Source organism: Cinclus cinclus, chromosome 22, assembly GCF_963662255.1.
Source record: "Cinclus cinclus chromosome 22, bCinCin1.1, whole genome shotgun sequence".
In the NCBI taxonomy this organism is placed as follows: Eukaryota; Metazoa; Chordata; class Aves; order Passeriformes; family Cinclidae; genus Cinclus; species Cinclus cinclus.
The window spans coordinates 9825872-9853379 of NC_085067.1; the positions used below are offsets into that span (position 1 = coordinate 9825872).

The window sequence follows — 27508 nt, forward strand, 5'->3', positions numbered from 1 at the left end:
TTGTTTTTGTTTTCCCCCCAGGTCTGTCCAAGTCCCTTGGTCTCATTGAGGGCTATGGTGGCCGTGGCAAGGGTGGCCTCCCAGCCACCCTGTCCCCCGAGGAGGAGGAGAAAGCCAAGGGACCCCATGAGAAGTATGGCTACAACTCCTACCTCAGTGAGAAGATTTCCTTGGATCGTTCCATCCCGGATTATCGCCCAACCAAGTACGTGCCAGGTGCTCCAGGAGGGAATGTTTGTGTTCAGGTGTCACCCCAGAGCCAGGAGTGCTGGTGGCTTTCCCACTTGGGTTTGGAGCTGTTGGCTCTTCCCTCATTGTTCACAGGGCCCTGCTCAGTGATGAGAAACTGGGGTGGTTGGGCTGGAATGAGCTCATGGAGTCACAGGATCATTGAGGCTGGAAAAGCCCTCGAAGATTATTGAGTCCAACCATTCCCCAGCACTGCCAAGGCCACCACTGACCTGTGTCCCCATGTGCCACATCCCCAGAGCTGTTTAACCTCTGTAGGGATGGGGATGCACTGCTCTGGGCAGCTGTGCCAGGGCCTGACCACCTTTCCATGAAGAAATACTTCCTAATATTCAACCTGAACCTGCCCTGACACAACTTGAAGCTGTTTCTGCTTGTCCTGTCAGTTGGTACCTGGCAGAAGAAACCGATCCCCACCTGCCCTCACCCTTGTTCCAGGTAGTTGGAGAGACAGAGAGTTCAGCAAGATGATTTATCAGGGGAAAGAAGTGAATTTCTTCCCAGTCTGTCTCTGTTTTCCTAAAGCAGTCCATGTTTTTGGGTGGAAGTAATGCCATCAGAAGCTCAGCTCTTCTTTCACTGAGCTTCTGAGCTCTTGGTGTTCAATACCCTCTAAAAATGTGCAGAGATTCTCCCTCCCTTCCTCCTTATTAGCTCCTTCACATCCCTGCAGGACCTCCAGGGTACTTGGGCTTCCCTCAGGCTCCTCCCAGCTCAGGGATCCTCCAGGGATACTCTGGGATCTCCTGTTGGACATCTGGGCCTTTAAAGGGAGTTTCTACAGATATAATATCCCTCCTCTCCTTTTTTTGATGGAGCTTTTAAGGTGCTGGTGATGTTTACCTGCCAAGCAGAGCAGGAGAACAGCCTTTAAAAGAGGTGACATATCATTTTGTTCAGAGGATGAGGAAAGACACGCTGCAAGTTTATCCTTGTGAAGGTTAATTTTAGATATGACTGCCAGTGTTCCTCAAAATAGGGAAGTGTCAGTATGTCCAGGCCTGGAGTGAAATCCCTGATAAAAAAATGAGCTGAGAGAGGTTTAGACTGTGAAAGATTTGTGTCCAATGCGTGTGTCATTGGGGCAGTGACAAAGTTATTGCCAGGCATCTATAGTGCACAGAAAAGTGTGCACTCAGGGATGCAGCTCTGTATGTCAGGTGCTCCAGATTGTCCAGGCTGTGGAGCAGGGACAGCTCTTGTTCCTGAATTCTGAGAAGCCCCACGGCTGTCAACCACTGACAAGAGAAATCCCTGGATGAGTTCCCAGAAGAATGGAGGCCCAGCCTGCATTTTGCTGCTGCAGCAGCTCCTCCAGCCATGCTGAATTGCAGGTACAAATTGAGAGGCACCTTTGCCTCTGTGATATGCAAATCCCAGCACAATGCAGGATCCTTGGAGCGAGACCTTCTCCAGCACTTACCTGAGGCTGAGCTGCTGATTTCCATTTCTCATCCACAGCTCTGACTTCCAGCAGAGCCAGCATTACTTGGTGAGAATTAATTTGAGAAGTAATGTTTCTTTTCAGATTTTGGGGGAAGAAAAGGATTAATTCTGACATTTTCAGGCTTGCGTTGTATTTTTCCTCAGTTCCACTATCCATCATTCCATGAGAGAGGGGAGAGGACAGGGCACAGCACTGCATTAAAAATGCTTCAGTTTGGAGCTGGGCTGAGACTTGGGAGAGAATTTGTGGGTACTGAGTGCAGCTGCACAACTGGATGCCTTTTATCTGCTGAAGAACTTCAGGAGTCTGTTTTGTTTATTGGTTTTCTTTTTGTTTTTGGGATCAATTGTCTTGATATTTTAAGAGAACAGTTGGTCTGATGTGTAATAGGCTGGAGTTTGCTGGAGAATTTGGAAAGTTTCACCTCTTCCTACCTCTGGTTTCTAGGTTCCCTTGCTATTTAGTGCATGAAGTTTTATGGCTGATTTTATGAAGGGTTGAACACAAACCATTTAAGTCAATTATCCTGGTTTCTGATTAAAATAGATTCAAGTCAAGGGAAATTAGCCTAAATGGCTTTGAAATTGCAGCATTAGTGGGGAAAAACTGTTGAAAACCCTCCAGCTGATAAGCATTACAAAGCATGTAGTAGTTTTAAATATAATAGTGAAGCCTGTGTGGTTCAGCTAAAGGCTGCAGAGTGTCTGGAATGCCAATGGACTGGGACTGGTCCTGGCACAGGCTGGCACTCCCCAGCCTTTCCTCTCAGTTTGTCCTGTGTTTCAGGAAAGATTTATGTGGTCAAGTGTCACTACCCTGAGTGCTGAGCAATGCTGCATCCAAGCTCTGAGGCCTTTCCCTGCTCCTTTTTTTTTGTGTCTGTGACTGAAGGGAAGTGGAAGAAGGAGAGTTTAGGGAACGTTTGGCACATTTTGTGTGTATTTTTGCATCTCAGGGCTCCCTGCACCTTGTGGTGAGCATCACTGAGGGTTCAGGGACTCAGATATCCCTGCTCTAGGGATTTCAGGTGCTGTTGGTGAGGAGAAGCCAGCCCAGCTCACAGCTCAGGGCCTCTCAGTCCTGCCCAGAGGGAGAGAAAGGAGGGAGTTTCCCTGGGAAGATGGTTGCAGAGGTGTAAGGATGTTGTTCAGGAGAAGGTGAGGTTTTTCCCAGCACCAGGAACTGTGGCAGAATACCTTGTTTGTCCTGATTTGGGGAATTGTGGTGTCGCTTTCTGGTAGTTTGGATTATCTTCTTTGCTTTAGTTGAGCAATTTCCTTCCCCTTTCTCCTTTCCCTCTTCACTTCCCTTATTCCTTCCTTTTTCTCCTTCATCTTTCTCGTCTCCCCATTTCCCCTTTCCCTTTTCCTCTTCCTTTTAATTTTCCTTCTCCTTTTTCCCTTCTTCTGTTTCCCCTTCCCTTCCCTTCCCTTCCCTTCCCTTCCCTTCCCTTCCCTTCCCTTCCCTTCCCTTCCCTTCCCTTCCCTTCCCTTCCCTTCCCCTCCCCTCCCCTCCCCTCCCCTCCCCTCCCTTCCCCTCCCTTCCCTTCCCTTCCCTTCCCTTCCCCTCCCCTCCCCTCCCCTCCCCTCCCCTCCCCTCCCTTCCCTTCCCTTCCCCTCCCCTCCCTTCCCTTCCCTCTTTCTCCTTTACTTTTTTATCTTCCCCTTCCCTCATCCTCTTGCCCCTTCCCCTGTCGTGTTCCCTTTTCCCCTCTCCTCTTTTCCCATTCCTCTTTCCCCATTTCTGCTGGGCTTGGGGGTTGCCCTGGGCTGGTTGCCAGAGGAGTGGGATGAGCTGTGTGGAGCTGATTCCAAACGGGAGCTGTGCCTGTCACACCTGCACCTCACTGCTGGTCCTGATCCTGACCCTCTGCTGAGCAGGAAGGGTTGTGCTGGGTGTGCATGAGATTTTCCAGTGAATCAAGTAACAGATTCCAGTTGGGATGGCTGGGAAACCTCTTCCTTAGGCTAAATAAGGCAGGACTGGTGTTTTGGGGTGAGTTATTCCAGAACTTTTTGCCACACAGTGCCATAATGAGAAGGGCATTGGGAACACATTTCTATCATGCTTGATTGGGTTTTTTGGCTTTAAGATGAGATTCCTGCATGTTCTGGAAAACAGTCTCTGCTTCCAGATTGGAAGTACCCAAGGTGCTGTCTGCAACCTGCAGGACTTCTACACAAATCTCCACAAAAATGAGCTGGAGAGATTTTCTTCAATTTTCTGCAAAGCCTCTGAAGGACAAGGCTGCAGTGTGAGTTTTATTGTTTATCCATTCTCAGCACTTGCCTACCTGGTAAGGATGGGGGGTTTGGGAGATGTGTTGTTTTCTATATCAAAAGTGACACATATATACATGGGATCCCCAGGCCTGCAGACATTACCTGCTTGGATACAACATTTTATGCACCTCTGTTTTATCCTGTGATACAGGGTTTAATGGGAACTTCTCCTATGTGTAGCCAGAAAATAAAATTGCTTTGTTAGATCAGCCTGCCTGTCCATCTTATCCAGTATCTAATCTATGATAGTGGAATTACCAGATGCTTCAGGTCGAAGAAATCATATTAAGGGAAACTATGAAATAATCTGCCCATCTGGTACGTTCTGCCTCCCCCATTCTCTCCTTTCAATCCTATCCAATATAAATGTGTAGTTCTCATTATCTCTTTAAAAGTCTGTTCCTTTCTGGAATCCTGCTAAGCTCTGATTCAGTGGTATTTTATGGCATTATAGGATTAAGGGGTAGATTTAAGAGAAATAATACCCACAATTGTTAGGACTATTGGATCATTGGGTGCAGATGACACATTCCTGCTGCTGCAAATCTCTTGACAGCTGTTCTCAGGAGGGGAGCCTCCAGCTATTAAAGTGAAGAGCAGGGATGGTGTAAGAGATAAGCAACTCCCACAGTTTGATTTTTCACATGTTTTGAGGGCTTCCCAGCCTGGAGACACAACCCCTTCTGCCTGCTTTGGGGTCCTGCACATGGCTCAAGAAATGCATGGAAAGGGACTTTGTAGTGATAGTGTGAGGGGGAATGGCTTAAAAATGCCAGAGGGTAGGGTTAGATGGGATATTGAGAAGTAATTCCTGCCTGTGAAGGTGGGGAGATACAGGAACAGGTTACCCAGGGAGGTTGCCCCATCCCTGGGAGCATCCAAGGCCAGGCTGGACAGGGCTTGGAGCACCCTGGGACAGTGGAAGGTGTCCCTGCTCATGGCAGGGGTGGGGCTGGATGAGCTTTAAGGTCTCTTCCAAGCCAAACCATTCTGGGATCCTCTGATGGAAAATGTTTGGAGGTGTTGGAAGCCTGGTGTGCAGCTGTGCTCTCACAGCACCTGGTCTGTGTTTGCCATGGGACCCTGTGGAGAGGTGCCCTGGGCAGAGCCTCCCCACCACCTGCAGCTGAAGGGGGAGCAGTGTCACATCCCTGCTCGGTGTAAGTGTTCCCGTGCTGTGTTTGGGGTGAGTCAGAGCTATCACACTGCCTGAATCACCCGGTTATTCCCAGACTGCTGCCATGGGAGCCTGCCAGCAATTGGGCTTTTCAGCACCATCTGCCTTCAGCTGCTTTGTTACCAGGGGCCTCATGAACAGCAAGCTGAGAGTCTTTCTTTGGGATATAGTGCAGAAGATGGGGAGTTTTGGCTTCTGGGTAGACTTTGGGTTGTTGTTAGACAGCTTAACTTAAAGAAACTAAATCAAGTTCTGATTAATTTTTCTTTCAAGGGGTTTGTATGTGGCCTCTGTGGGCTCTCAGTGTGTACCTGCTGGGTGCTGGGGCACACTGTGGGGTGGAGGGGGCCCTGTTCCTCTTGGGGTCTCTCCCCATCCCTGGAGACTCTCCTGCCCTCTACCATGGGGCTGCTTCGGGGCCTCAGCCTCCCTCAGACTTAACGGAATGTTGCAGGGCCCAAGAATTCCATTTTGGCTTTTTGGCAAGAATTCCATTTTGGCATTCCTGGAGGCTGTAATGGAGTCTCCTGCCCACGAAACCACTCCTGCCTTCTTATCTCTTGTGCTGCATCCCAGCTGTTCCTGCAGAGCCCACACTGGCCATGGTTTGTAGCAGGAGCTCAACCTGTGCCCTCTGCTTGGCTCTGATGGGAAAGTTTCATGTTCCACCATACTTACTTTCCTGTGAAAATACAGAAATCTCTTCCACTTTGGGAGTAACTGAACTCCCTGGCTTTGCAGGTGCCTTTGTCTCAGATTCCTCTGGTCCCAAGGCACTGAAATGAGATATTTTCTCAACACCTGCCACAGCTTGGGCAGGAGATGCCCCTGTCACTGCTCCATGGATCTCATTTCCTCCCTGAAAATGAGGTTGCACAACCTCCTTTAATGAAACAAAATGCTTTTTGCCTCTCCCTCTGTCCACAGGACCATGTTGGCTGTGGTGGAAGTGTCTGAGATGTGCAAATATTACTGCAGCCAGTGGGAGAGCTCAGTGGTGGTTTCCTTGAGGATCTGGGACATTCCCGAGCACACAATTGTGGTGATGTGCCAGTCACTCATGTCCTGCCCTGTGCTGTTCAGTCAGGTTTGATGAAGTGAGTCTGAGGGGAAGGACAATGTTTAAGAAGGCAAAACAAACTACTTGAATTATGAGAGTGGTATTTGTTGGGAAATAGAGTTTCATGCCTGTTTATTTGTTGTGATTGCTGCTTATTGCAAACAAAGGAGGTCAGAAGAGCTCCTTCTCTCTTGCATGCACAATGTGCTCCTACAATCCAGTATTTTACCTTCTGTAAAGAGTGCTTTGATGGGTTTCAGTCCTACATCTAAACAAAAGCCAGGAAAAGAGAGGAAAAATATAGGGCTTTTTCTTCATCAAGTAACTATAGGGAAAACTAGATAGGAATCAAGACAGTGGAAGAACAGAAAAAAAGATTCTTTCAGATGTGAAATTCCCTTTGTGAATTGCATGAGGTAGTGTATTAAAAGGTCGTTACAGCTCTAGGAAAAAGCCAGGACTGGTTGTTGTACCTTCTTTCCTAATAGATGGTTGTGGGTTTGATCCAGAATTGTATGAAAAACACTCCTGCCCTTGGCTTTTTATAGCTTCAGCCATAAAAAAGGCAAAGTAATATTTTCCAGTACTTGGAAAGGTGCCACCTGAAAAATTTCTGGGAGAGCAAGTAGAGAAATCATGCAGTGAATATCAGTGTCACAGCTCTGGCATGCAGGAGCTGTGCCTCAGAACAGGGCTCTCCAAAGCCAGAGCAGATTTGCAGCTCAGGGATGGATTGTTGGATATTTTCTGTCCATGTGTTCTGTCCTGCCCAATCTGTCCCATCTCTGTGTGGCTCCAGGCAGTTTTATTCTGCTAGGTTGCACAAAGTCATGGAAACCTCCTGAGCTGGAGGGGACCCAGCTCAGGAGAATCTGAGGATCACTGGGGTTGGAAAATCCCTCCAAGTGCATCCAGTCCAAGCTGTGATCCCCACCTTGTCCCCAGCCCAGAGCACCGAGTGCCACGTTCAGCCCTTCCTTGGACACCTCCAGGGATGGGCACTCCAAACCTCCCTGGGCAACCCCTGCCAAGGCCTGACCACCCTTTCCATGGGGAAATTCCTCCTGGTGTCTGCTCTGAGCCTCCCCTGGCCCAGTCTGAGGCCGTTCCCTCTCCTCCTGTCCCTGTTCCTGGAGCAGATCCCAAATCCCCCCCGGCTGTCCCCTCCTGTCAGGGAGTTGTGCAGAGCCACAAGGGCCCCCCTGAGCCTCCTCTTCTCCAGGCTGAGCCCCTTCCCCAGCTCCCTCAGCTGCTCCTGGTGCTCCAGCCCCTTCCCAGCTCCGTTCCCTTCCCTGGACACGCTCCAGCCACTCAGGGTCTGTATTGAAGTGAGGAGCAAAAGCATCCAGTGCAGCCCCTGGCCCTGCACAGACACCCCAACAATCCTTCCCTGGGCATCCCTGGCAGCTCCTGGCAGCCTCGAGGCTGTGCCCATTCCCTGAGGAGCCTGGGCAGTGCCCAGCACCCTCTGGGGGAAGAACCTTTCCCTAAAACCCAACCTGACCCTGCCCTGGCCCAGCCCCAGCTGGCCCTGTCCCAGTCACAGAGCAGACATCAGAGCTGCAGCCCAGTGAGGTCCTGCTGGTGTCACTCGAGGCTGTGCCCAGGCTGTCCCCTTCCTGCTCTGAAGATCACAGGGCTAGAAAATAGTTCCAATAGTTCCAGACAAAGTCAGGTTTTTATTTCTTCTGCATTCTCAGGGCTCTGAACTCTAAGGAGCTGCTGCTGCTGATCTGTGTGTGCAGGGCTGCTGCAGGGGCTGCCCTTTGCCCCTCCTGCCCTCCAGGGATGGGGCTACAACTTCTGCTGCCTTGGGGATGATTTGCAGAGAGGAAAAAACCTCTTTGCTGCTTCATTGCTTTCCCAGCAATAATACAAACCAGCAGGCTGTTGAATAAATACCAGTATTGATCTTTATTCCTCAGTGTGTTTGGACGTGCTGCTCCTGACTTCCAGCAATGCTTTTTCTTGAACACTGGGCATGTAAAGACTCTAAAGGCATGCTTTTCCAGCTGTGCTTTACATTTGTTGATCATTATTTAATCCCGCTCCTGTGACCTGCAGGAGCAGCTTGGCTCCTTGGACACACAGACATCTGGGGCTGGCTCCAGGGAGTCTCCCTAGAACTGGAGCTGTCAGAGTCCCTCTGGAAAAGTTTAGGGGTTTGTACTGTGTTTCTGTCGTGGGTTTAGTTGGGGACAAAGGACAGCTTTTTCTTTCTTTTCCTTTTGAAGCAGAGGTCACTGGAGCACACTTTGTCGTCTTGCGTGGGGTCAGGAGTGTGTCAGAAGCCTTCGGTGCTTAAAGTCCCAATATCTTCTTTAAACCCAGTTGGGAAGAAAGTGCTTTGGGGAAAGCAACTGGAGTTTGCTTAGCAGCTGTTAGAGAGTCTCTTATTTCCATTGTGCTGCTCAGTATCACCTGCAAACACTGTGACCATGGATTTACAGAACACACCTCAGGGTTCTTTATGTCATACATTCCACTAATTGTCAATTTTCCTTTCCTGGCTGCAAAGTTATTATTACCTGTTCTTGTAAGTTGGGAACATGGTGCTTCAGGGAAGACTTCTGTGGCAGGAGTGTGCTATCAAACACTTCCTAATGTAAACAGAACTATTAAATTATCACTTTGGCAGAGGATGGGATTAGTATAATTTAACAACTTGCTCCTCTGAACTCCTCTGCTGACAAATACCTGTGTTATCATAAATACTTCTGACTAAATTGTGCTTATGAGAATAAATGAACCAGTTTAAACTTTGCATACACTTCTCTCCAGTTGGCTTCCAAGGAAATCTGGGCTTGTGTGTTTGTTTGTGCCACCAACCTGCTCCCCTGGACTGCCCAGAGCTTTTCTGTTCCAAACCAGCACGTGCCCAGCCAGACCAGGCAGAGGGGGAATCAGGCTCTGCTGCTTTGACAGCCTTGGTCCTGCAGCCATTTGTGCAGTTTTCCAGCAGGAAAATCAAAGAGCAAGGAGGTCTCAATGACTTATGGTGTGTGTGTGAAAGAGCTAGGCATGGGCAGAGCTGGGTAAGTAGATGTGACACTGGGAATTGCTCTGGCTTTTATCTCCCTTAGATCTGTCTGAGCCTAATAACTTTATTACTAGAGCCTCTCACCAGAGTAAATCCCATTCTCTACATTTTGTTTTTACAACTTTGCAGATGATTTCTTCTTAGGACTCACCAAGTAATGTGCCTTTAGAAATGTCTGTATGTCCCTAAATTGTAATGTCTATTTTTGAGAGCCTAATTCTAAAATAGAGCTGAACTTTTCTGAAGAAGAATTACTGAGTATAAAGTAGGTGCTTTAAAATCGAGTTTCCTGGGGAAATGTGAGGAAGTTTCAGGGCTTTGTGGTCAAAAATAGTTTGAGAGCCTTGATCTGTATACAGTGAACTGTACCAGACAGCATTAGGTGTATTAAGATGCTCAGGTCACAAAAAAAATGTATATTATAGGATAAACACAATAGATTTAATGTTGGCAGTCCCTTTTGCAAGCAGACATGTGCACTGAATCAGCAAAATCCAAAGCAGAATAAGCAATTAATGAATGGAGCATGATGAGGAAGTGGCAGGATGAATAGCAGGCTGAGCATTTGCTTTCTTTTAAGCCTGTTCATAATCTTTACAAAGGACAAATGGAGATCAATTCATTTCCTGGTGAAGCTTCATTTCAGAGGACAGTATAAAATGAAGCTTGTTTGGTACCAGTGGGTTTCATTTGTGGAGTTGTTTGTCACCAGAAGGACAAACCCAGAAGGTTTTTTCCTCTGCCATTGAGATTTTCAGGCAGCAGGCAGCACAGATCTGTAGGGAAGAGCTGGGAAGCAGTGCCTGTGGATTAAGGTATCCAGGGAGCTTGAACCTGCCTGTGCTGGCACAGCAGAACCTTACAGTGAGATTTACAACATTTTGTCCTTCAGCCCCGGTGCTTTGCAGCCCAGCCATGGGGAAATCATTCAGTCTTATCAGTGCTGCATGGATGGATCAGGATTTACCTCCCAGGCCTTCAGCTGCTAAGTTCCTCCGGGTTTTCTGTGGGCCAGAGGGAACCTGAGAAGCTGCAGGCAGCAAAGCCAAGCCTTGAGTGTGTGTGGCTGTGCAGGGAAGGGGAGCTTTGGTGTTAGGGCTGGTGAAAAGCAGGTAAAAGTCCAATGGCCCTAGTAAGGTAAGGATGAGAGAGAAGAGCCCAGAATTCCCCACTTTTCAGGTGTGCATCCAAACCTATGGTGTGTGGAGGTGACGAGGATGTCTTGGGAAGCTGTAGAGTTAAGCTCATCAGAAATCACATTTAAGCCTTTCGGATTCATTGTGTACCTCTGCACATATTTTGATATGAGTTTGCTGTGTTTTGCCAAGTGTGTTATGGAATTATTTAGGTTGGAGAAGCGCTCCAAGACCACTGAATCCAGCCCAGCACGGCCAGGCCACCACCATGTCCCTAAGTGCCACATCCATGACCAGTGCTCCTCCAGACACACCGGGCCAGGCAGTGTGTGCTCACTGCCACCTCTGGCTTCCTTGGGGGCTGGGCTGGTGGCAGGGTGACAGAGGAGCTGTGTCACTGTGTCAGGCTTTAGATGCTCCTGTCAGCATCTCTGGTGTGGCAGCAAACAAATCTCTGGCCTGAAGTCCTGCTCTCTGGGATGGAGCAGCACTGAAAGGCTCCCTGAAGTGCCTGTGGGAGGGAGCTGCTGCTGTCCTTCAGATCTCTGCAAGTGAAGGCAGGCACAACAAAAAAGATGTGAAACCCCACTTGTGGGACATCTCTGGCCTGTCACTAAAAACTTGATTGTGTTTTGGTTTGGGGTTTTATGAGAGGACAGGGAGAAGTTGGAGCATTTTTTTATTTGTGGGGTTCTTTTCTTAACCTTGTGGTAATTCAGCTTTTGCTTGACTGGCTCTGTTGGGTTGGATCCCTCCCTACCTGCTGTGAGATATTTTGTGGTGTTGTAGTTTTGCACTGGGTTAAACTGGGTGCCTTTGTGTGCTTGGGCTGTGAGCTGGTCACCTTTGTCTCCTGGTTGTGTCTGTCATGTTTTTGTCTTGGCAAAGGTGGAAGATGAAACAGTAGAAAAGCCACACAGGAGCAAATCTCTCCCCAGAATAACAGGGGGGGTGTGGTGCTTCCTCTCTGTAATCAATGGACACTTCAGGCACTTTGGAGTGAATGCTTGTGTGTGGTCTTTGGTTTGTTAACTGTCCATCCTGAATGTCCCCTACATGAAGGGGCACCAGTAATTATGGACACTTAATTACATTCAGTTAACTGGTACCTGACATAGAAATATGAGGGGAAGAGCAGATCTAAATCAGCCCCATCTGCTGATTTTGACTGTTTGGGACTCGTTTTTATTCTTTTCCACCCACAGTAGTACAAGTGTCTTACCAGTGTGCCCTGGTGAGCAGCCTGTGCTGGGGTGGGCTGTGGTAGTGCCAGCTCCAGGATTTTGGGATGGCAGAGCTCTCCCTGGGGTGCTGGGATGGCAGAACTGTCCCTGTGTGACATTTGCTGGGATGGCAGAGCCCTCCCTGTGTGACATTCCCCATGCAGGAATTTGGCACACAGGGCTCAGTGACACCCCTCTGCCGAGGCTGATCCAATTGTGGCAGAGGTTAAACAAACTTATCCAGTGGTTTCTGTAAGTAACAGGAAAGGTTTAAAAACCTCTTCATCTTCCAGTTCATAAAGCCGTCAGCAGCGTGGCTCTATGATCACAAAGAAGAGCTGTCTCTAAAAGTCCATTGTGCCTTTTAAGTTCATCATTTTTATGCCAGCTCTTCCAGCAGTGGCTTCATTCCGCCTTGTTCCAGGCAGCACAAGTGGTGGCCACTTTTCTTCTTCATTGCCCCATGTCTGTCCTGGAGATGTCAAAATCCTGGGTTCCCATGAGATCTATCAAATAAAACACTCCTGCCTCAGGCTCTGTACGAAGGATTTCATTTTCAATTTGAGAGGGAAGATTTCCAGCAGTGCCAGGTTTATCCCAACCTGTCTGAGCAGAGCTGTGATGTTTGCTGGTGGGACTGTCACCCTGGAATCCCTGGCTGGGACACGAAGGGCTCCCTTCCCTCACTGACGTTTGTCTGAACGTTCAGCCTGGGGCTGCCTCTGAACAAGGGAAGAAGAAGGTATTTTCACCTTTTCTTAAAAAACAGCTTCAGTGTGTTTTACCTGATAGAAATATAGCTGGGATGGAGGGCTGGAATAAGTTGTTCTTTTGGCAGTGTCAGTGTCACTTCATTGACTTTGAAGAGAACTCTGGATTCTGCCTTAGATGAGCTGTCTGTGAATTACCTTGTCCAGGACTGTGCCTACATGAGCAGCTCAGAGCAGCAGCTGCCTCTGTCAGAGGATGTCAGAACATACACTGTTAATTTACAACTCATTGTTAATTTACAATTTAGTGTTAATTTACACTTGACTGTTAATCTACAGTTTTACATCACTGCCTTTTATTTGTGAGCGCTCACCCCTTTCCAGTGGCCAGGATCTGGTGTTGCCCCTGTGGAGCAGAGTCAGGGTTCCCTGCCTGCCCTTCCGTGGTGGAAACACAAGGGCTGCTCAGCACGTGGTGATGGAATCAGAGCTCACAGCTTGGGAGCCTCATGGCAGGGTAGGGCAGAGTGCTGCTGCCTCTGTTGTGATCATGTAGAATGCTGCTGACAGCCTTTTCAAAGTCTGCTCCTTCAGTCCATGCCTGTTTGGACATCATTCTGAGTTCAGCTGTGTTTGCAGGGCACCGTTTTAAAACAAAGAGAGAAAAAAAAATGCTCTTAAATTTCCTCCCTGCCCAATCTTCCTTGCCTGGGAGGAGAGAAAGGCCACCAGCCAGGCAGCAGGACCTGCAGGCTTTGCTCCTAAGTCCTGCTGACCTCCTGTCCCCTCATCCACTTCATCCCTGAGCATCGTAAGTTCAGCATCTTGTGTTGCTTAAATCCCTCATGCCTTGGTTGAGGGGACAGCAGCCTCCTTCTCCTGAGAACTCGTCAAACTGGGAGCCTCCAGCTGTGCTGTGGGTGGCCAGATGTGGCCATGAGGAGACCTTGGAGCTTGCAGGGCAGAGGTTGTGACCAGCCCTGCCTTGTGTTGCTGGGGCTGATGAGAAGCCAGGGGCTCTGTGCAAGAACTGGGTATACAGTGGATGTCGTTCCTGGTGCTGTCCTGAAAAGTGTCAGGTGCCAGGGACACACTGGTGGCTGGCTGTGGGCTCCTGCACCACACCATAGGAGGAGTCCTGAGCTCTGAATTTGTAATGGGGTAAAATTGCTGGTACTTCCTGTTTGAGTAGTGATCTCAGTTTTGAGAACCTCAGCACTGAGAGATGCAGTGGTGACTCCTTCCTTTGCAAGGTGATGTTTTCCTGAAGCAGCAATCTCTGGGATAGGAATTTGGGGGAGAATTCCACTTCTTGTGCACTAATTCTGACTGAGCTGTCTCTCACACATCCTTGGCTTTAACATGGCAGTTCCATAGCTCTTGTAGAAAAGGCATTTAAATATGTGTGAGTGGAATTCTTTCCCTGCTCCTGGGCCATGATTTACAGGAACAGCTCCACAGACCTGTGGAAGATGTGCCCACATAGCTGAACACTTCTATGATGTTCATGGTGTTTTTAAGGGCAGGAAGTAACAAGTCATTTATTCTGCTGATCGAAAGAATATTTGCCTGTTTAAATATTCAAACCCTTGAGCCTGCTACAAGACTGGAATGTCAGGAAGGGATAAGCTCCTGATAAGCACGTTAGCTGGATTTATTTAGTGTGATAGCCAAAAGAGAAATCATTAATAAGTTAGGATCCAGACTGGGGAGCTCCTGGGTGCTCAGAATTAAAAATAAAGGGGGTGGGGGGCAGGCAGGAGGCAGGGAGGCTGTGATATGGAGGAGAGGAAGAAATCTTGGAGAACACATCATCAGGATCTACTTTTATAAAGAGGCGTGCTCACCATAATCAGCACCACCACATTCTTTGTCTGCTCTGTGCTCTTCTACAGGTACACAGGATCTGGATGGGCTGAGATGATCTTTAAGGTCCCTTCCAACCAAACCCCCTCAATGATTCTGTGATCTGTGTCCATTTTGTGCCAGCTGGCACAGATTTTTGTGTCTGACTCTTCCTGTGTGCTGAGTGTCTGTGATGGCTGATCCCACAGAGTTGGGATGCAGTAGAACCCCATTAGGAGCTGTGGGAATAACTCCAGAGTGTGAGGGAGCAGCACAGAGCCCTAAAGCCATGGGTGTTCTACAGACCCAGGGTGTTCAGCCCTCCCCATGGTGGTTGCTTCTGGTGGCATTTCAGAAGGACAGGTAGAGATGTCCCCTTCATGCTCTGGGGGACATTTGTGTCCTGAACACAATGATGCCCTGAGGGACGTCCCTGGGAAGATGAGGGGTGGTGCAGCATAGGAGCTGATGGTGCTGTAGTTATGAAATGGACACTCAGGTCAGTCAGTCTGAGCAGACTCTGCTCTTCACACCCTCCCTGTGGGCAGGTCCCACTCCTGCACCGGCCGTGAGTGTGTTCCCTAAGAGCACAGCACAGTCCTGTGTGCTCCAAAGTCATCTTTCAGGGTGCTGCCATCCTTACGTGTGCCAGGCATCAGTCAGGCCAAGGGACTGTGTGTTCCAATGGCTGCACAGAGCAGGCTGCTGTTTTCCTGCTCTTATTTTGTTGACCTTTTCTCCTGGGTGTATTTCCCAGACCCGACATCCATCCAAAGCAGAGCAGGGTCTGCCCATCCTGAGTGGATCCTATGCCAGCCTGCATGAAATGTGGGCACTGCACAGGGTGTCCTTTGTGTCCTGGGTTGGAGGGAGGGACAATTGTCATGGCTTGAACCTGACAGGAGGGGACAGCCAGGGAGGGGTCGGGCTCTGCTCCCAGGAAACAGGGCCAGGAGGAGAGGGAACTGGGCCAGGGGAGGTTTAGATTAGATACTGGGGAAAATTACTCACTGGAAGGATGGTCAGGCATTGGAAGGGGCTGGCCAGGGCAGTGGGGAGTCCCCGCTGTGGATGTGGCACTGAGTGGTGAGTGGGGCAATGCTGGGGTAGTGCTTGGGTCGATGGCCTTAGAGGGGTTTTCCAACCTCAGTGATTCCATGATTTATGCCCAAGGAAGGACAGGAAGCCCAGGACCCCTGTGTGTGCCCTCTTCCCTCAGGTTGTAGGGCACGTTTGAGCCCTTCCCTGTATTCTCATAGAACCTGTGAGGGTTCTGTGTTCCTCTGGCATTTACTTCTTCACTTCCATTTGGCCTCCCTTGCCTTTGCCTTGGCCGAGCCCAATGGAGCTGGCAGTGCCCTCTGCAGCAGGGACTGGGCTGCTGGGGCTGAGCTGGGGCCCTGCTCTGGCCTGCCTGCTTGTTTGGGCATGGCCAAATCTCCACACAGAACCTCTGCTGGAGCTCCAGCTGTGGCACCAGCCTGGAGGAAAACAGCTCAGGGCAAAAGGTTGTGTCTCTGTGGTGGTTCCATAAAATGCAAAAATACATCCCCAGCCAGAGGAAGGGACTGCTGCACCCAGTGTTTAAGGCACAGTGAGGTTGATGTTTGGTTTTTCTCTACCTTGCTTATTAGAACTGTGATTATAAACCAGCATCAGTGTTCTGAGACTGAGCAGCAGCCACTTTTCCTTCAATACTTTTCACTTTTACTTCAATACTTCTTCTAATACTTCTTTACTTCTTCACCTCTTTACTCCTCCCAGTTTGTGTCTCTCGGGATCTTTATGAGCTCTGCCTGTGCCCCCTATTGGAGCGGTGGCTCCGGAGGGCTCCAGGCTGGACTGATTAGAAGAGTGTCATTAGGAAGATCAAATTACTGCTGGATAATTTCAGATGGTCTGTTGCAGCTTGGTTTTTGTCTAAATGCAAGTATTCCCTTTAAAACATTGGACATATTTGAAATCCAGGGAACTCTGACCAGAGCAGGCTTTCAGAGGAATGGAGTGCTACTTAGACACCCCAACAATCCCTCCCTGGGCATCCCTGGCAGCTCCTGGAGCTCTGGCAGCTTCAGGGCCGTGCCCATTCCCTGGGGAGCCTGGGCAGTGCCCAGCACCCTCTGGGGGAAGAACCTTTCCCTAAAATCCAAATGAAACCTCTCCCTTCAAGTGGAGTCTTGGACCAAGGACAGAAGAAACCCCTCACCCTCCCCCCCTCCCCCAATTGAAGGCCAAGAGCATTTCTCAATGAGACCTCAGCAAGGTCCTTAAATTAAACACAGTGCTGAACATGGGGAGTTTTTCCCCAGCCTCCTCAGACTTGGAGAGTTTTGTGAGCATGATTTAATGGAACATATTCAAGCATGATTTAATGGGACATAAAATGCCTCTTTGATATCCCATTGATCTAAAGGAGAGACAAAACTGTAAGGTGGCTCTTTCTTTCCACTACTGATTCATGATACTTTGATATAAATCCTACAAGCAGGTGCCAGCCTAGGCTTAATTGGAGAGAGAAGGATTTAGTGGGACAAAATGTAATTGTGTAACCTGCACTGATTTCTTTCCAGATGTTGGCAGGTGCTCTGTGCTGGGCCAGGGAGGTGTTTCCCACCTAGCAAGGCAGGGATGGGGAGGGGCCACCTGCAGCCTCCCTCAGTTTTCTCCAGTCAGGCCCCATTGCAAACTGGCCCAGTGCCTCTGTCCTGCACATGTGCCAGGACATTGCCTTGGGGCCACCTGCAGATGTGCATGTGGCTAAAGAGCAGCTGCTCCGTGGGCAGGGAGAACTTTGTGAGACAGCCTTTTGGTAGTGATGGAATGATGAACGTGGGCTAAATTAAACATCAAATGACAGGCTTTAGCTGGGTAGCTAATCACTGACACTGCAATGTATTGTGGTGGTCTAAATATTAGCCCTTGTATTTATTTTAAATATAGAAGTTTTCAAGTGTAGGGAGTGAGCCCTGAACATTCAATGTCCTGCAACAAGATTTGCTTTGGGCTGGCCAGATACAAGCATGAGCTGAATGCTAGAAATAAAACCTGTTAGAAATAAAACCTGAGATTCACAGAATCTCAAGTGCTTTGGGTTATAGGGACCTTACAGCCCGTCTTTTCCCAGGCAGGGACACCTTCCACTGTCCCAGGCTGCTCCAAGCCCCAATGTCCAACCTGGCCTTGGGCACTGCCAGGGATCCAGGGGCAGCCACAGCTGCTCTGGGCACTCTGTGCCAGGGCCTGCCACCCTCCCAGGAGAGGAGTCCTTCCCAGTATGACTCTCTTTGAGCTTAAGAACCACTTCCCCTTATCCTATCACTTCTTGTCCTTGCAAAAATTCCCTCTCCAGCCTTCCTGTAGCCCCCTTTAGGCACTGGAAGGGGCTTCAAGGTTTTGCTGAATTTTGAAATATTTTGGCTTGGGATCTGAATTCCAAAGGCCTTGGCTGGCACACAACCAAAGGCTGAGGGGAATAACTGTGGACAGAGGGTGTCAGGAGTCTCAGGTGAGGTTTGGTGCATTGCTTGGGACTCTCCTTGAGCCCCTGGAGTTCCTGCTGGGTCCTGGGCTCGGTGCTGGATTCTCTGTGGAGTTCCTCAGGGTTGTCATTGAAATTCTGAAGGCAGCTGGGATTTCCCATCTTGTGCCTACCCACCTGCAGAAAAGGCAGCTTCTCAGGTGGCCAAGGTGTTGTTCCTGGAGGTGCAGGAGGGTGCAGGTGAGGAGGGAGGTGTGGGGACTGCAGGGATGGGCAGCCTCTCCAGGGCTGCTGAGCTGCAGTGAGTCCTCCCTGTAGGGTGGGAGTGTTCCCACCTGAGAGTAAAGAGAGAGAGGAGAGACTAAAGCAGTTACACCTGTACCTCTGCCTGCACATGGGCTGAAGGATGAAGCATCCAGATCAGCCCTTTTTCTATGAAAAATTGTTTAAAAGAAAAAGCCCAAACCACCCAACAATGCAAACTCCACCACTTCCCACCCTGTGCCCTCACCATTCCCGCTGTTCCCTGCAGCTTCGCCCTGGCCTTTCCAGTGATGTTTGACCTCAAGTGTTGCTCTCCCCATTTCCCCTCCTTGCCCCAGGACAGCCCAGCTGCTCCAGGTGTTTTCCTGCACACTTGCAGGGATGTTTGCTGGTTTGTCCACTGGAAAAAGCCTCTTGGAGCTGCAGGCTGTGGCAGAGCATCGCTCACCCCTCGGCTTTTGGCACCAGCACTGAAGGGACCCCGTGGGAGGAACCCAACAAACTTGATGTTAATTTGGTTTAAAATTGCTGCCTTCCCAGTCTGTGGTGTTAGCCAAAGCCACCAGAGCAGGGTGTTTGTGCAAAGCCTCTCCTGCCTATGGAGAGCTGGAGCTCTGTGCCCCAGGAATGTGGGTTGGCCTTTCCCACTCCTCCCTCCCAGGCTCATCTCCTCTCCCTGGATCTTTGTCCGCCTGTCCTTGGAGACTGGGGAGGGAGAACTCTGGTGCAGGGAGAATGCCAATGAGCAGGAGATGAACCTCAAAGAGCTGGGTTTGGATTTGCCTCCAGAACTCTTTGATCACAAGCAGAGCTCTTTATCCTCTGCTGCATTCCTGGGGGAAGGCTGCCCAGAGGTGAGCAATGATGAAAAGGAAACTCTCCTGCTCCTGTGACAACCTTGACTTCATTGGAGCAGGTATCAGCATCTACCAAAAGCTGTTTTTAATGTTTGAGTCAGTTTAGTTTGGCTTTCTTGACAGCGTTTCAGGGTCATTTATCACTTTGCCCCATCATGACCATTCTAACATTCATGTTAGAGAAAGATTTTCCGTTTGGAAGATCCCTTTCAGTGTTTGGCTGCCTTCTGTTGAGCTCTTGTCTTTCTGTAGGGTAGACAATAATTAAATGAAGGAACACAGCCATGTTTTCACCCAGCAAACTTGTTTAACTAAAGAAGATTCATAAAGAAAATTGTTTCTGTGAAGTCTTTGTCTCCCAGGTCTCATGTGGAGTCTGCTGTTGCCTAAGAAACACCCAGGACAATGAAATGCAGAGGCATCGCTGGGGAGTTGAGGAGCTGCTGGGATGTCACTGCCTTTGGTCTTTCTCTGCTTATTTGGGTTTGGTCCCTGCACACTCATTGTAATTCTGGAAACTCTGCTCCTGTTCTGTGGTTAATCTGTCATGGATGTGGGGAGGGGGCAGGGAGGCTCCTTCCATCCTTATCCCACATGGATCTATTGTTGGGGAAGCTGGAGAGTTGAACTAAACTGTTGGAGGTGGTTTAAGATCTGTTTGCTTTCCACAGTTGCTCGTTAAGAGGAGGTGTCTAGTTGAGATAAAATGTGTCAGGGAAACAACATCTGTGTCCCTGTGTTCCCTGGAGAGCTGGGGGTCACCTGGAACACCCCTCCCCGCAGAGCTGCCCCAGCCCTGCCCCGTGGCTGTCCCATCTCTCCAGCTCTGGTGTGTCCATGGAACGCGGACTTGCTGCTTGCCAGGGATGGTGCTGGTGGAAACCTGGGAGTTCCTGCTTTTCTCTTGCTCTGAAGTCTGTGAGCAGAGACCCAGCCCCTGCCTGAGTTAAGGAACAATTCCTGAAACCAGGGAGGTGGTCACAAGGGTTTGGGTTTAACCATCCTGGCTGTGGAGTGCAAAGACACCAGGCCACAACGCTGCTTCAGACAGGAATTGCTCAAAACTATCTGCTTAGAGAGCAAAAACATTTATTGAGACTATTTAACCAAGACTTATTTTATGTTCATTTCTTTCCAAAGCAAATGGGAAGAAAATTCCCAAGTGGTGCTTAAGAACAAGGCTTATTTCTGAGCACCTGTAAATCTGGTACAGTGGGACTGGGGAGTTTCCCTTGAACTGCTAGAGGCATCTGCTGTGTTCTGGGGGCCACTCTTGCTTATCTGCCCACACACACAGGTGAGGTGAGCTCTGGGTGTGCTCTCAGAGCCTGGGGATGCTCTGCTTTGCTGTTTTGTTCTCCCATCAGCAGTGGTTCAAGGATGGATTTACAGGCAGTGCACAGCTGGGAGGTGGCAGCCCTGTGGATTTTCCATGTGCCTGGCTTGACGTGCTGCCCCATGAGCTCTGCTGACCCCATGTCTCTCTGCCCTTTGTGTTGCAGGTGCAAAGAGCTGAAATACGGGAAGGACCTGCCCCAGATCTCCATCATCTTCATCTTTGTGAACGAGGCGCTGTCAGTGATCCTGCGCTCGGTGCACAGCGCTGTCAACCACACCCCTGCCCCCCTGCTCAAGGAGATCATCCTCGTGGATGACAACAGTGACGAGGGTGAGCAGCACTGGCAGCCCCCAGCTCCACCAGGAGGGGCTGGATTCCTGGGAATCTCCTGGAGGGTTCTTGGGGCAGAGGCACGTGGGGTAAGGGGGTGGGTGTGCTGCTGGCACAAAGTTCCCTGCAGCTTCTCTGGTGAAGAACGGGATCAAACCACAGTTAAATCTGAGAGAGTTGTTTGAAAATGTAGCTGAGAGCTGGAAGGTGAAGGAAACCAGAGAACCATCTGACCTTTCTCTTCAGAACCATCCAGGAGCTCTGATTTCAGGTTATCCTTGTTTCTGATAATAACACTTCAGTTGTTGCAGAGATGCACTTCTAAATATTTGCCAGGACAAGAGCCTGGAGCCCAGAGGGATTTCTGCTCTGGCACCTCCCAGGGGTGTTAACTGAGATGTTTCCTCTGTGTGTGCCTCGGTTTCACTGTTCACCATCCCAGGCTTTATAGATGGCTGGTGCTCTGCAGAGAACCACATTTCCTGAGTTCTGGGTTTGGAACAGGAAAAAGGAAGAGGAGGAAATAATCCCAGCCTATTTGTCCAGGTGAAGCCCTGCCACAACCCAGAGGGGATGTTTAGTTTCTCACATTACACATGGGTGTCCTTTGGTTCCACCTGCTCTCAGTCACTGTTATCATTCCTTCCCTTCTGGCTCTTGATAACACAGAACTGCAGGAAGCATTTTCATACTCAACATCTTCCAAGGTCTTTTTTTTCTCTCAGTATCCACCCAGACAATGTAATCAGGGCAGTTAAAATCCTCGTGAAGGACAGCAAAGAGTTAAGTGACTTTGTTTACTGCCTTCTTCAGTTGTGCTGCGTTTTCATCCTTTTAATGCTATTTGAAAAAAAAATAATCAAGGAGTGCCGTGGATGTTGTGATTGGAGGGAAGAGCAGGGCAGGGTGTGGAGAGCTCATTTCCAGAGGGAGCTGAGAGATTGCTCTCTGTCTGTGAGGAGAGGAGCTGGTGCACAGCGAGCTGTTCAGGCTGTAAAAATAGGCACTCAAACACCACAGTAATGAGCACCACAGAAAGCTGATGAGTTCTAATTACCAGTAAAAGAATCAGGAGGGCAGCTCCTCAGCTGGTGGGAATCACAGAAGCTCCAGGGCAGAAGCTTGGATGGTGTCCACGATGAAGCTGTGGGAGTTCAGAGCTGGAACCACTTGGCTGGTGAAGGGGAAGTGCAGGTGAGGTTCTGCTGGGGTATCTCACAGTCCTCAGCCCTTGGAGAGCTTGAAATACCAGGATGAGAGGCTCCTTCTCAAAATTTTATCCTATTAATGGGGCAAAGAGAAGAACTCTTTCAAAGAGAAGCCACTGGTGATAATCACTGAGCTTCTCCCCTCGTTGATGTGCACAAAGGATGTGCTTCTGAACAGCCTCTTCCTCATTCAGTGTGAGGTTGGTGGTGAGCCAGGTGCTCAAGAGGCACTGGAAAGGGACAGAGCAGCAAAAAAAATCCTTCCAAAAGCATCTGCCTCTTGCACAGGCCAGGGCTGCACCTGGCAGTGAGGATCAGGATGGAATCCCTGTACCTACTGTGGGATTGCAGGGCACCACTGGGGTTTGTCAGTGGTGGGGCTGGGGGATAGCAGGGCAGCCAGAGGGGTGCCCAAAGCTTGGACTGTGTTCAAGCACTTCCAGCTCCGGGGTTTCACAGAATCCCAGAAAGGTTTGAGTTGGAAGGGATCTTAAAGCCCATCCAGTGCCATGCCCTGCCATGGGCAGAGACACCTTCCACTGTCCCAGGCTGCTCCAAGCACCATCCAGCTTGGCCTGGGACACTGCCAGGGTTGTGTTGGAGTGTTGTACAGCACCAGGGAGGGAGAGGCAGGGAGATGAGCCCAACTGATGGACAAGTTCAAACTCCTGGGCACAAGGTGGGAAAATCCCAGTCTCCTGACACACGTAGGCTGCATCCTACCCTGAGGGTGCTTTGGTTGGAATCAGGAGTGTCCAGGGTCCCTTGTGGTGGCCTAGGACTGTGCTGAGGGTTGAACATCCCTGAGGAGTTCTGTCCTCAGAAACACTGGGATGGAGGTACACAAAGAGAGTGGGGTGGGAGCTGAGGTGGTGCCATCAGATGGGAAGGTGAGTTGTTAATAATGCCACTGTTCTGCTGCTGAGGCTTTGCAGCCTCATAACAAATGAGATTTTTAAGGAGAGATTTGAAGGAAGATAATGAGGTAACTTGGCAGATGTTTATGAAGAGCTCCTCCCAAGCGTGTAATAATCTACTTTTCTCATGTAAAAGAAATGATACAAGCCAGAACGTAGCTCTGGGACCATGTGCTCCCTCTCAGCATCCTCGAGGAGCTGCAGTGACAGCCAGGAATTATTAATGGCAATAACATTGTCACAGAGTTCCTACTAATGGTAGGTAATAATTTTGAGCAGCAATAGCAACATCGCAGAGTTGATGCTTTGGATATTACAAACAAAGTCATCATAATAAATAGATTTGGCTTCTACAGGAAAATAATTACAGGAAAATAGTTTCTCATGAGCTCTCAGATTTAGAGATGAATCCTGGAGGATCAAGCAGAGGATGAGGCTGTGTGGGTGTGACTTTGGAGGCTGTGATTGAACAAGAAGGATTTTCTTCAGCCTCTGTGCTGAAGAGAGCAGAGGAGCAGCTGTGTGGGAGAGAGGGACAATTTCTGTGGGGATGTGGCTGTAGCCCAGGAAAAGCCTTTGGGGGCTCAGCTGTGTCACCTGGGAAAAGGTTGACTCCAGGGAGCAGTGCCCAAGCCCAGAGCTGTGCTGTCCCCTGGGTTACCAGGAGCAGCTTTGGGGAAGTTGCTGAAGGCTCAGGACAGTCCCTGGCTGGGGTTTATGTGAGTTTTGTCAGGGGGGAAGAGGAACCACAGCAAATCTAGGCAACTGAAGGACAAAGCACCACATATTAGAGATTTTCAAATCAAGTTTTAAGATTAGCCCCAGGGGTAGAGGCAAGAGCACCTGCCCTGCCCAGCTGGCTCTGTGCCCTCCAGGTAGAGCTGTGACACAGCCAGGAACAGAGCCTGGTGCTGGTGTGAGGTTTTCAGGCTGGAGCAAAGAGCTTCTGAAGCCTCATTAGACACTCCCTGCTCTCAGCTTTGTTGTACAACAGCATGGCACAAGACAAAAGTGTGCAGTGAGAGATTAAAGTTAATGAACACCGGCATTCTGATGCTTTATGTCTGAGCTGTAAATTGATAAAAGATGCCAATGTATTGTAATAGGAAAAAAAAATCCCTCCTTGAAGGAGAAAGCTTGGGGAGTTGTAGTTTGAACCCCCTTCTCCCTTGAGCTGCACATTACATTTCATAAAGACTCTTTTGGAGGCTGCTTTTGTTTGTGCTTGTTGCAGGGCTGTAATTCCAAAGGCAGTGTGCAGGTTGTGTTTGGGAGTGATAAGGAGGTTCCCAGGCTGGTGGAGGATGCAGCCACGTGCCCCTGAGATGCTGTTATCTCAGCTGCACACTTTGTCTGAGCCTGTAGCTTAATCATCACCTGCTTTTTTTTTTTCTTAGTTGTTGTGTCTTTCAGCGTTTTTAATCTGGGATAACATCTCTTTGAAAAGCATCTCTCAGAATAAAGGAAACCCTTTGGATAAAAGGCTGCATAAAGGATCTGGTTACACCAGGGGAGACATGCTCAGGGTTGTAATTTGCCTCAGCGTTGCAAATTTGTGGGACTCGAGGGATCCCCTGCTTGTTTTGCTCATACCAGCAGCAGCAGTGCCCGTGCCTGGCTCTCCAGGGAACTGTCTGGGTGTTTGTGCTCAGAGGGAAATTGCAAGGAGCCGAGTCACATCCCAGCCTTTCCCAGTGCTGAATATTCCAGCCTGAGGATGGGCTGTTTAATTGGAGCTGGGCTGTCCCACTGGTGCTCAGTTCTGAGGCTTTCGGGGCTCTCTGGAGAAGAACAGCACAGGGTGAGATTGTTGGGGTGTCTCTGCTGGACAGGAGTTGGGATCCTGGACCCTTGTGGGTCCCTTCCAACTCAGGGTGTTGATTCTCTTTGGCTTTTGCTGAACCAAATGACCAGAGACTTGAGCTGCATGTCCTGGCTGGGACCAGCTTTCTCTGTGAGAACTGATACATCCCTCTGCTCCCCATGTCACAGTTTCCTCTTGTCCAGCTGCAGGTAAAAAGCTTCAGAGACTCCCCTGGCTCTGAGTCTCCCTGAAAAATGTTCACATTTATTTACTGACTGTTGAATGAGCTGTTTTAATGATTTCTTGCAGAAATCTCAGCCCTGATGGCTTTGGAGTTTCAGGCGGGTGAGAATGTGGGACAAGGGTGGCTGGGGTCTCCCATGGCACTGGAGCACTGCTAGCCCTGACCCCTCCACTGTTGCTGATAACCTTGCTCTCTGTAGGCTTTTCCCACCCAGCTGAGCCTGGCACACACATGAATGTTTTCCTTAGGGGTGTGGAGGAGGTGTGGTCCTCTCCCAAGGACCACCTGGCCAGTGCTGCACAAGGAATTCCCTGCTCTTGGTAATTCTTTGAGCCTCTCTGGTGCTGCTGGTCTTGGCTTCTTTCTCTGTGTGGCTACAGCCAGTTCCCACCTTTAGTTCTGGGGGCTACCACGGTGTGGAGAGGTTTGGGCAGGATTTGGGGTGGGGATGGAGCAGTGGATGTTTCTGTACTTGCAGTTGGGCTGATGTCTGTGGTGGGGTTACTTTCCTTGGCATCAGGTGGTTCCATTTCCCTGGCAGTCACATTTCCCAGTTCATGTAGGTGACAAAATAGTTTATAATAGATAACATAAGTCATTGCAGCTGGCAGCTGGAGTTTTTAATGGAGCAACAGGTCCATTGGATTCAAGTTCCTTGGACTTGCCCTTCAGGGAAGATCAATTGGGAGAGATGGAGAGCAAAAGACAGGATTGAAATTCAACCTTTTGGCATTTTCAGGAGTGTTTCTCTCTGCAAATCTTGCCAGGAAGCAGCTCATAAAACAGCAGAGATTCAGCTCTCCCAGAATCCTGAATGAACAGGGATGCTGGGGGTGTGCTCTGAGGGAGGCTCCAGCTGGCTTAAGTGTGTGTGGGAGGAGAGCCAAGGGGTGCAGGAGAGAAAGGAGTCTCCAGGCTCCAGGGCAGTGTTGGAGTGAATTCCTGGTTGTGCAGCTCCTGTGGATCCACCACTGGAATCCTCAGGAGTTCAGGCCTGAAGGAATGCTCCTCTGGTTAGGAGGATGAGGGGAGCTGGGGCCACTGCTCTGCTCCCATCCAGGCTCCTGACCTCCTTTACACCCAGAATCCCAGTTTCTGAACACCAGGCTGGTTATCCTGGCTCAGAGTTGTGGATGTTCTCACTGTCAGCCCTGTGCAAACACCACCGTGGTCCTGTGCCAGCAGAGGTGGGAATGGCAGCGAGTTCCCTGAGCTGGAGATGCTTTGTCCTGCTGTAGTTTTGTGGAGTCCTGAGAGGAGCAGATCCAAGGGCTAGTCTGCCCCTTTGTGTGACAGCTGTTCTGTGCTGCTGTCCCTCAGTGCAAGTCACAAATCCCTGGCATTCTATTCCAGGCCTCCCAACCTTGCAGTTGTAGCTGGGACCTGCTGTGAAGGTGCCTCAGCTGGGGAGGAAACATTTCCTGAGCTGATAGGACAGGTGAACAGCTTCAAGGTCAGCAGCAGCTCTGCAGGTCCTGAGGGTGGAGCTGGATGTTCTGACAATGCAGGGCACTCGGTGACTGCTGACTGAGGGAAATGTGGGGTGAAATCCAGGATAACTTCACCTGACTTGGATTGGGATGAAATTTGTGAGTCAGTGATGGTTTCCAGAGGTTTGAGCACATCTGGTCCCACAGGATCAGCATCCCCAAGAGCAGAGGAACTGTGCCAGTGCAGCTGTGCAGACACTGGGGTTCCCACTGATGCTTTTCCACACAGACCCATCAGCCCTGCTCACTGACAAGGGGGAACCTGGGCCAGGGCTCACGGGATTCTTGAATATGAGTTTCTCAGAGAATTTAGTTATCCAAGGCCAGGTTGGACAGGGCTTGGAGCACCCTGGGTTATGGAGGGTGTCCCTGCTCATGGCAAGGGGTGGAATGAAATGAGCTTTATCCCAAACCATTCTGGGATTCCTGGAGACTGGCATTTTCACTTTTGTTAGCCAACACTGGATTTTCCACCCATATACTTCTGGATGCTCTGGGAAATGAAATACAGAGCTCCCCCCTTCCGAGTGCTAGGGTTGTGTCTCGTAGTATCAGAACAGTGCTGTGCTCTGTGCTTTCCCCTCCCAGAGATGCAGGGACAGCTCAGAAGAGTGAGGCTGGCCCAGCTCAGTGCCATCCTCTCTATTAGGGCTGTTCAGGCATGGAAGAAATGTCAGTTCTCCCAAAAGCTGTGGCCTGAGCCAGAACGGAACAGAGGCAGGGAGCAAACCTGGAAATCTCTGTGAGGCTGTGCAGGAAACCCTTAGTGGAGAGAGGGCCTGGAAGTGCATTTCCCACTTCTGGTCAGTGCTTGTGTCTCTGGAGTGTTGCTCCAGTGGGCAGCAGCCCCATGGGGACACCTGTGTTCCACGCTGTGGGCAGGACAGGGCCCTGCCCTGCCAGTGACCAGGGTCAGAGTGGTGCCAGCCATGGCACCTTCCACATGCCCTGGTGCCATTCCAAAGGTCTGCTCTGGCCCCGCGCTCCCAGCAGGTCACTGTGCCCCTGTGGCACCCAGGGCACGGGAGAGGAGTGGCTGTGACTGCCTGGGGACATTCTGAGGAGTTGCTGTCACACAGCAGGGTGGGCACAGGGGTCTCAGGGCTGGCCCTGTGCTGCTGTGAGCTGGGACACTACAGCTCTTCTGTTTCACTAGAGCTTCACTCTGCTTTGAGCTGCTCAGACAATTCCCCAGGGGAGTTCTCACATTTTCCTTCTGCTGAGATTCCACCTCCAATGTGAAAGTTGTTTTAATCACTCCGTGGTGCAGTGGTCTGCTGCATTAATGACTTACCTGCTGCCAAAGCCACGTGAGATGCCAAGTGCTGTGCTTGTGGGGCTTCATCTGTCAAAAAAATCGGTGTCTTTGTCGCCTTAAAACCATTTGGGAGAGTTGTTGTCTCCATAA

At 49.9% G+C, this 27508-nt stretch overlaps 1 protein-coding gene across 1 annotated transcript in view; it reads left to right on the forward strand.

Moving 5' to 3' along the window:
* GALNT17 (polypeptide N-acetylgalactosaminyltransferase 17) overlaps positions 1-27508 on the forward strand; it is a 194956-nt gene that overhangs the window by 53254 nt on the left and 114194 nt on the right. Inside the window, exons 2-3 of the mRNA XM_062506983.1 lie at positions 22-205; positions 20271-20437. Coding sequence (XP_062362967.1) covers positions 22-205; positions 20271-20437 — 351 coding nt within the window. The remainder of the gene's footprint in view (positions 1-21; positions 206-20270; positions 20438-27508) is intronic.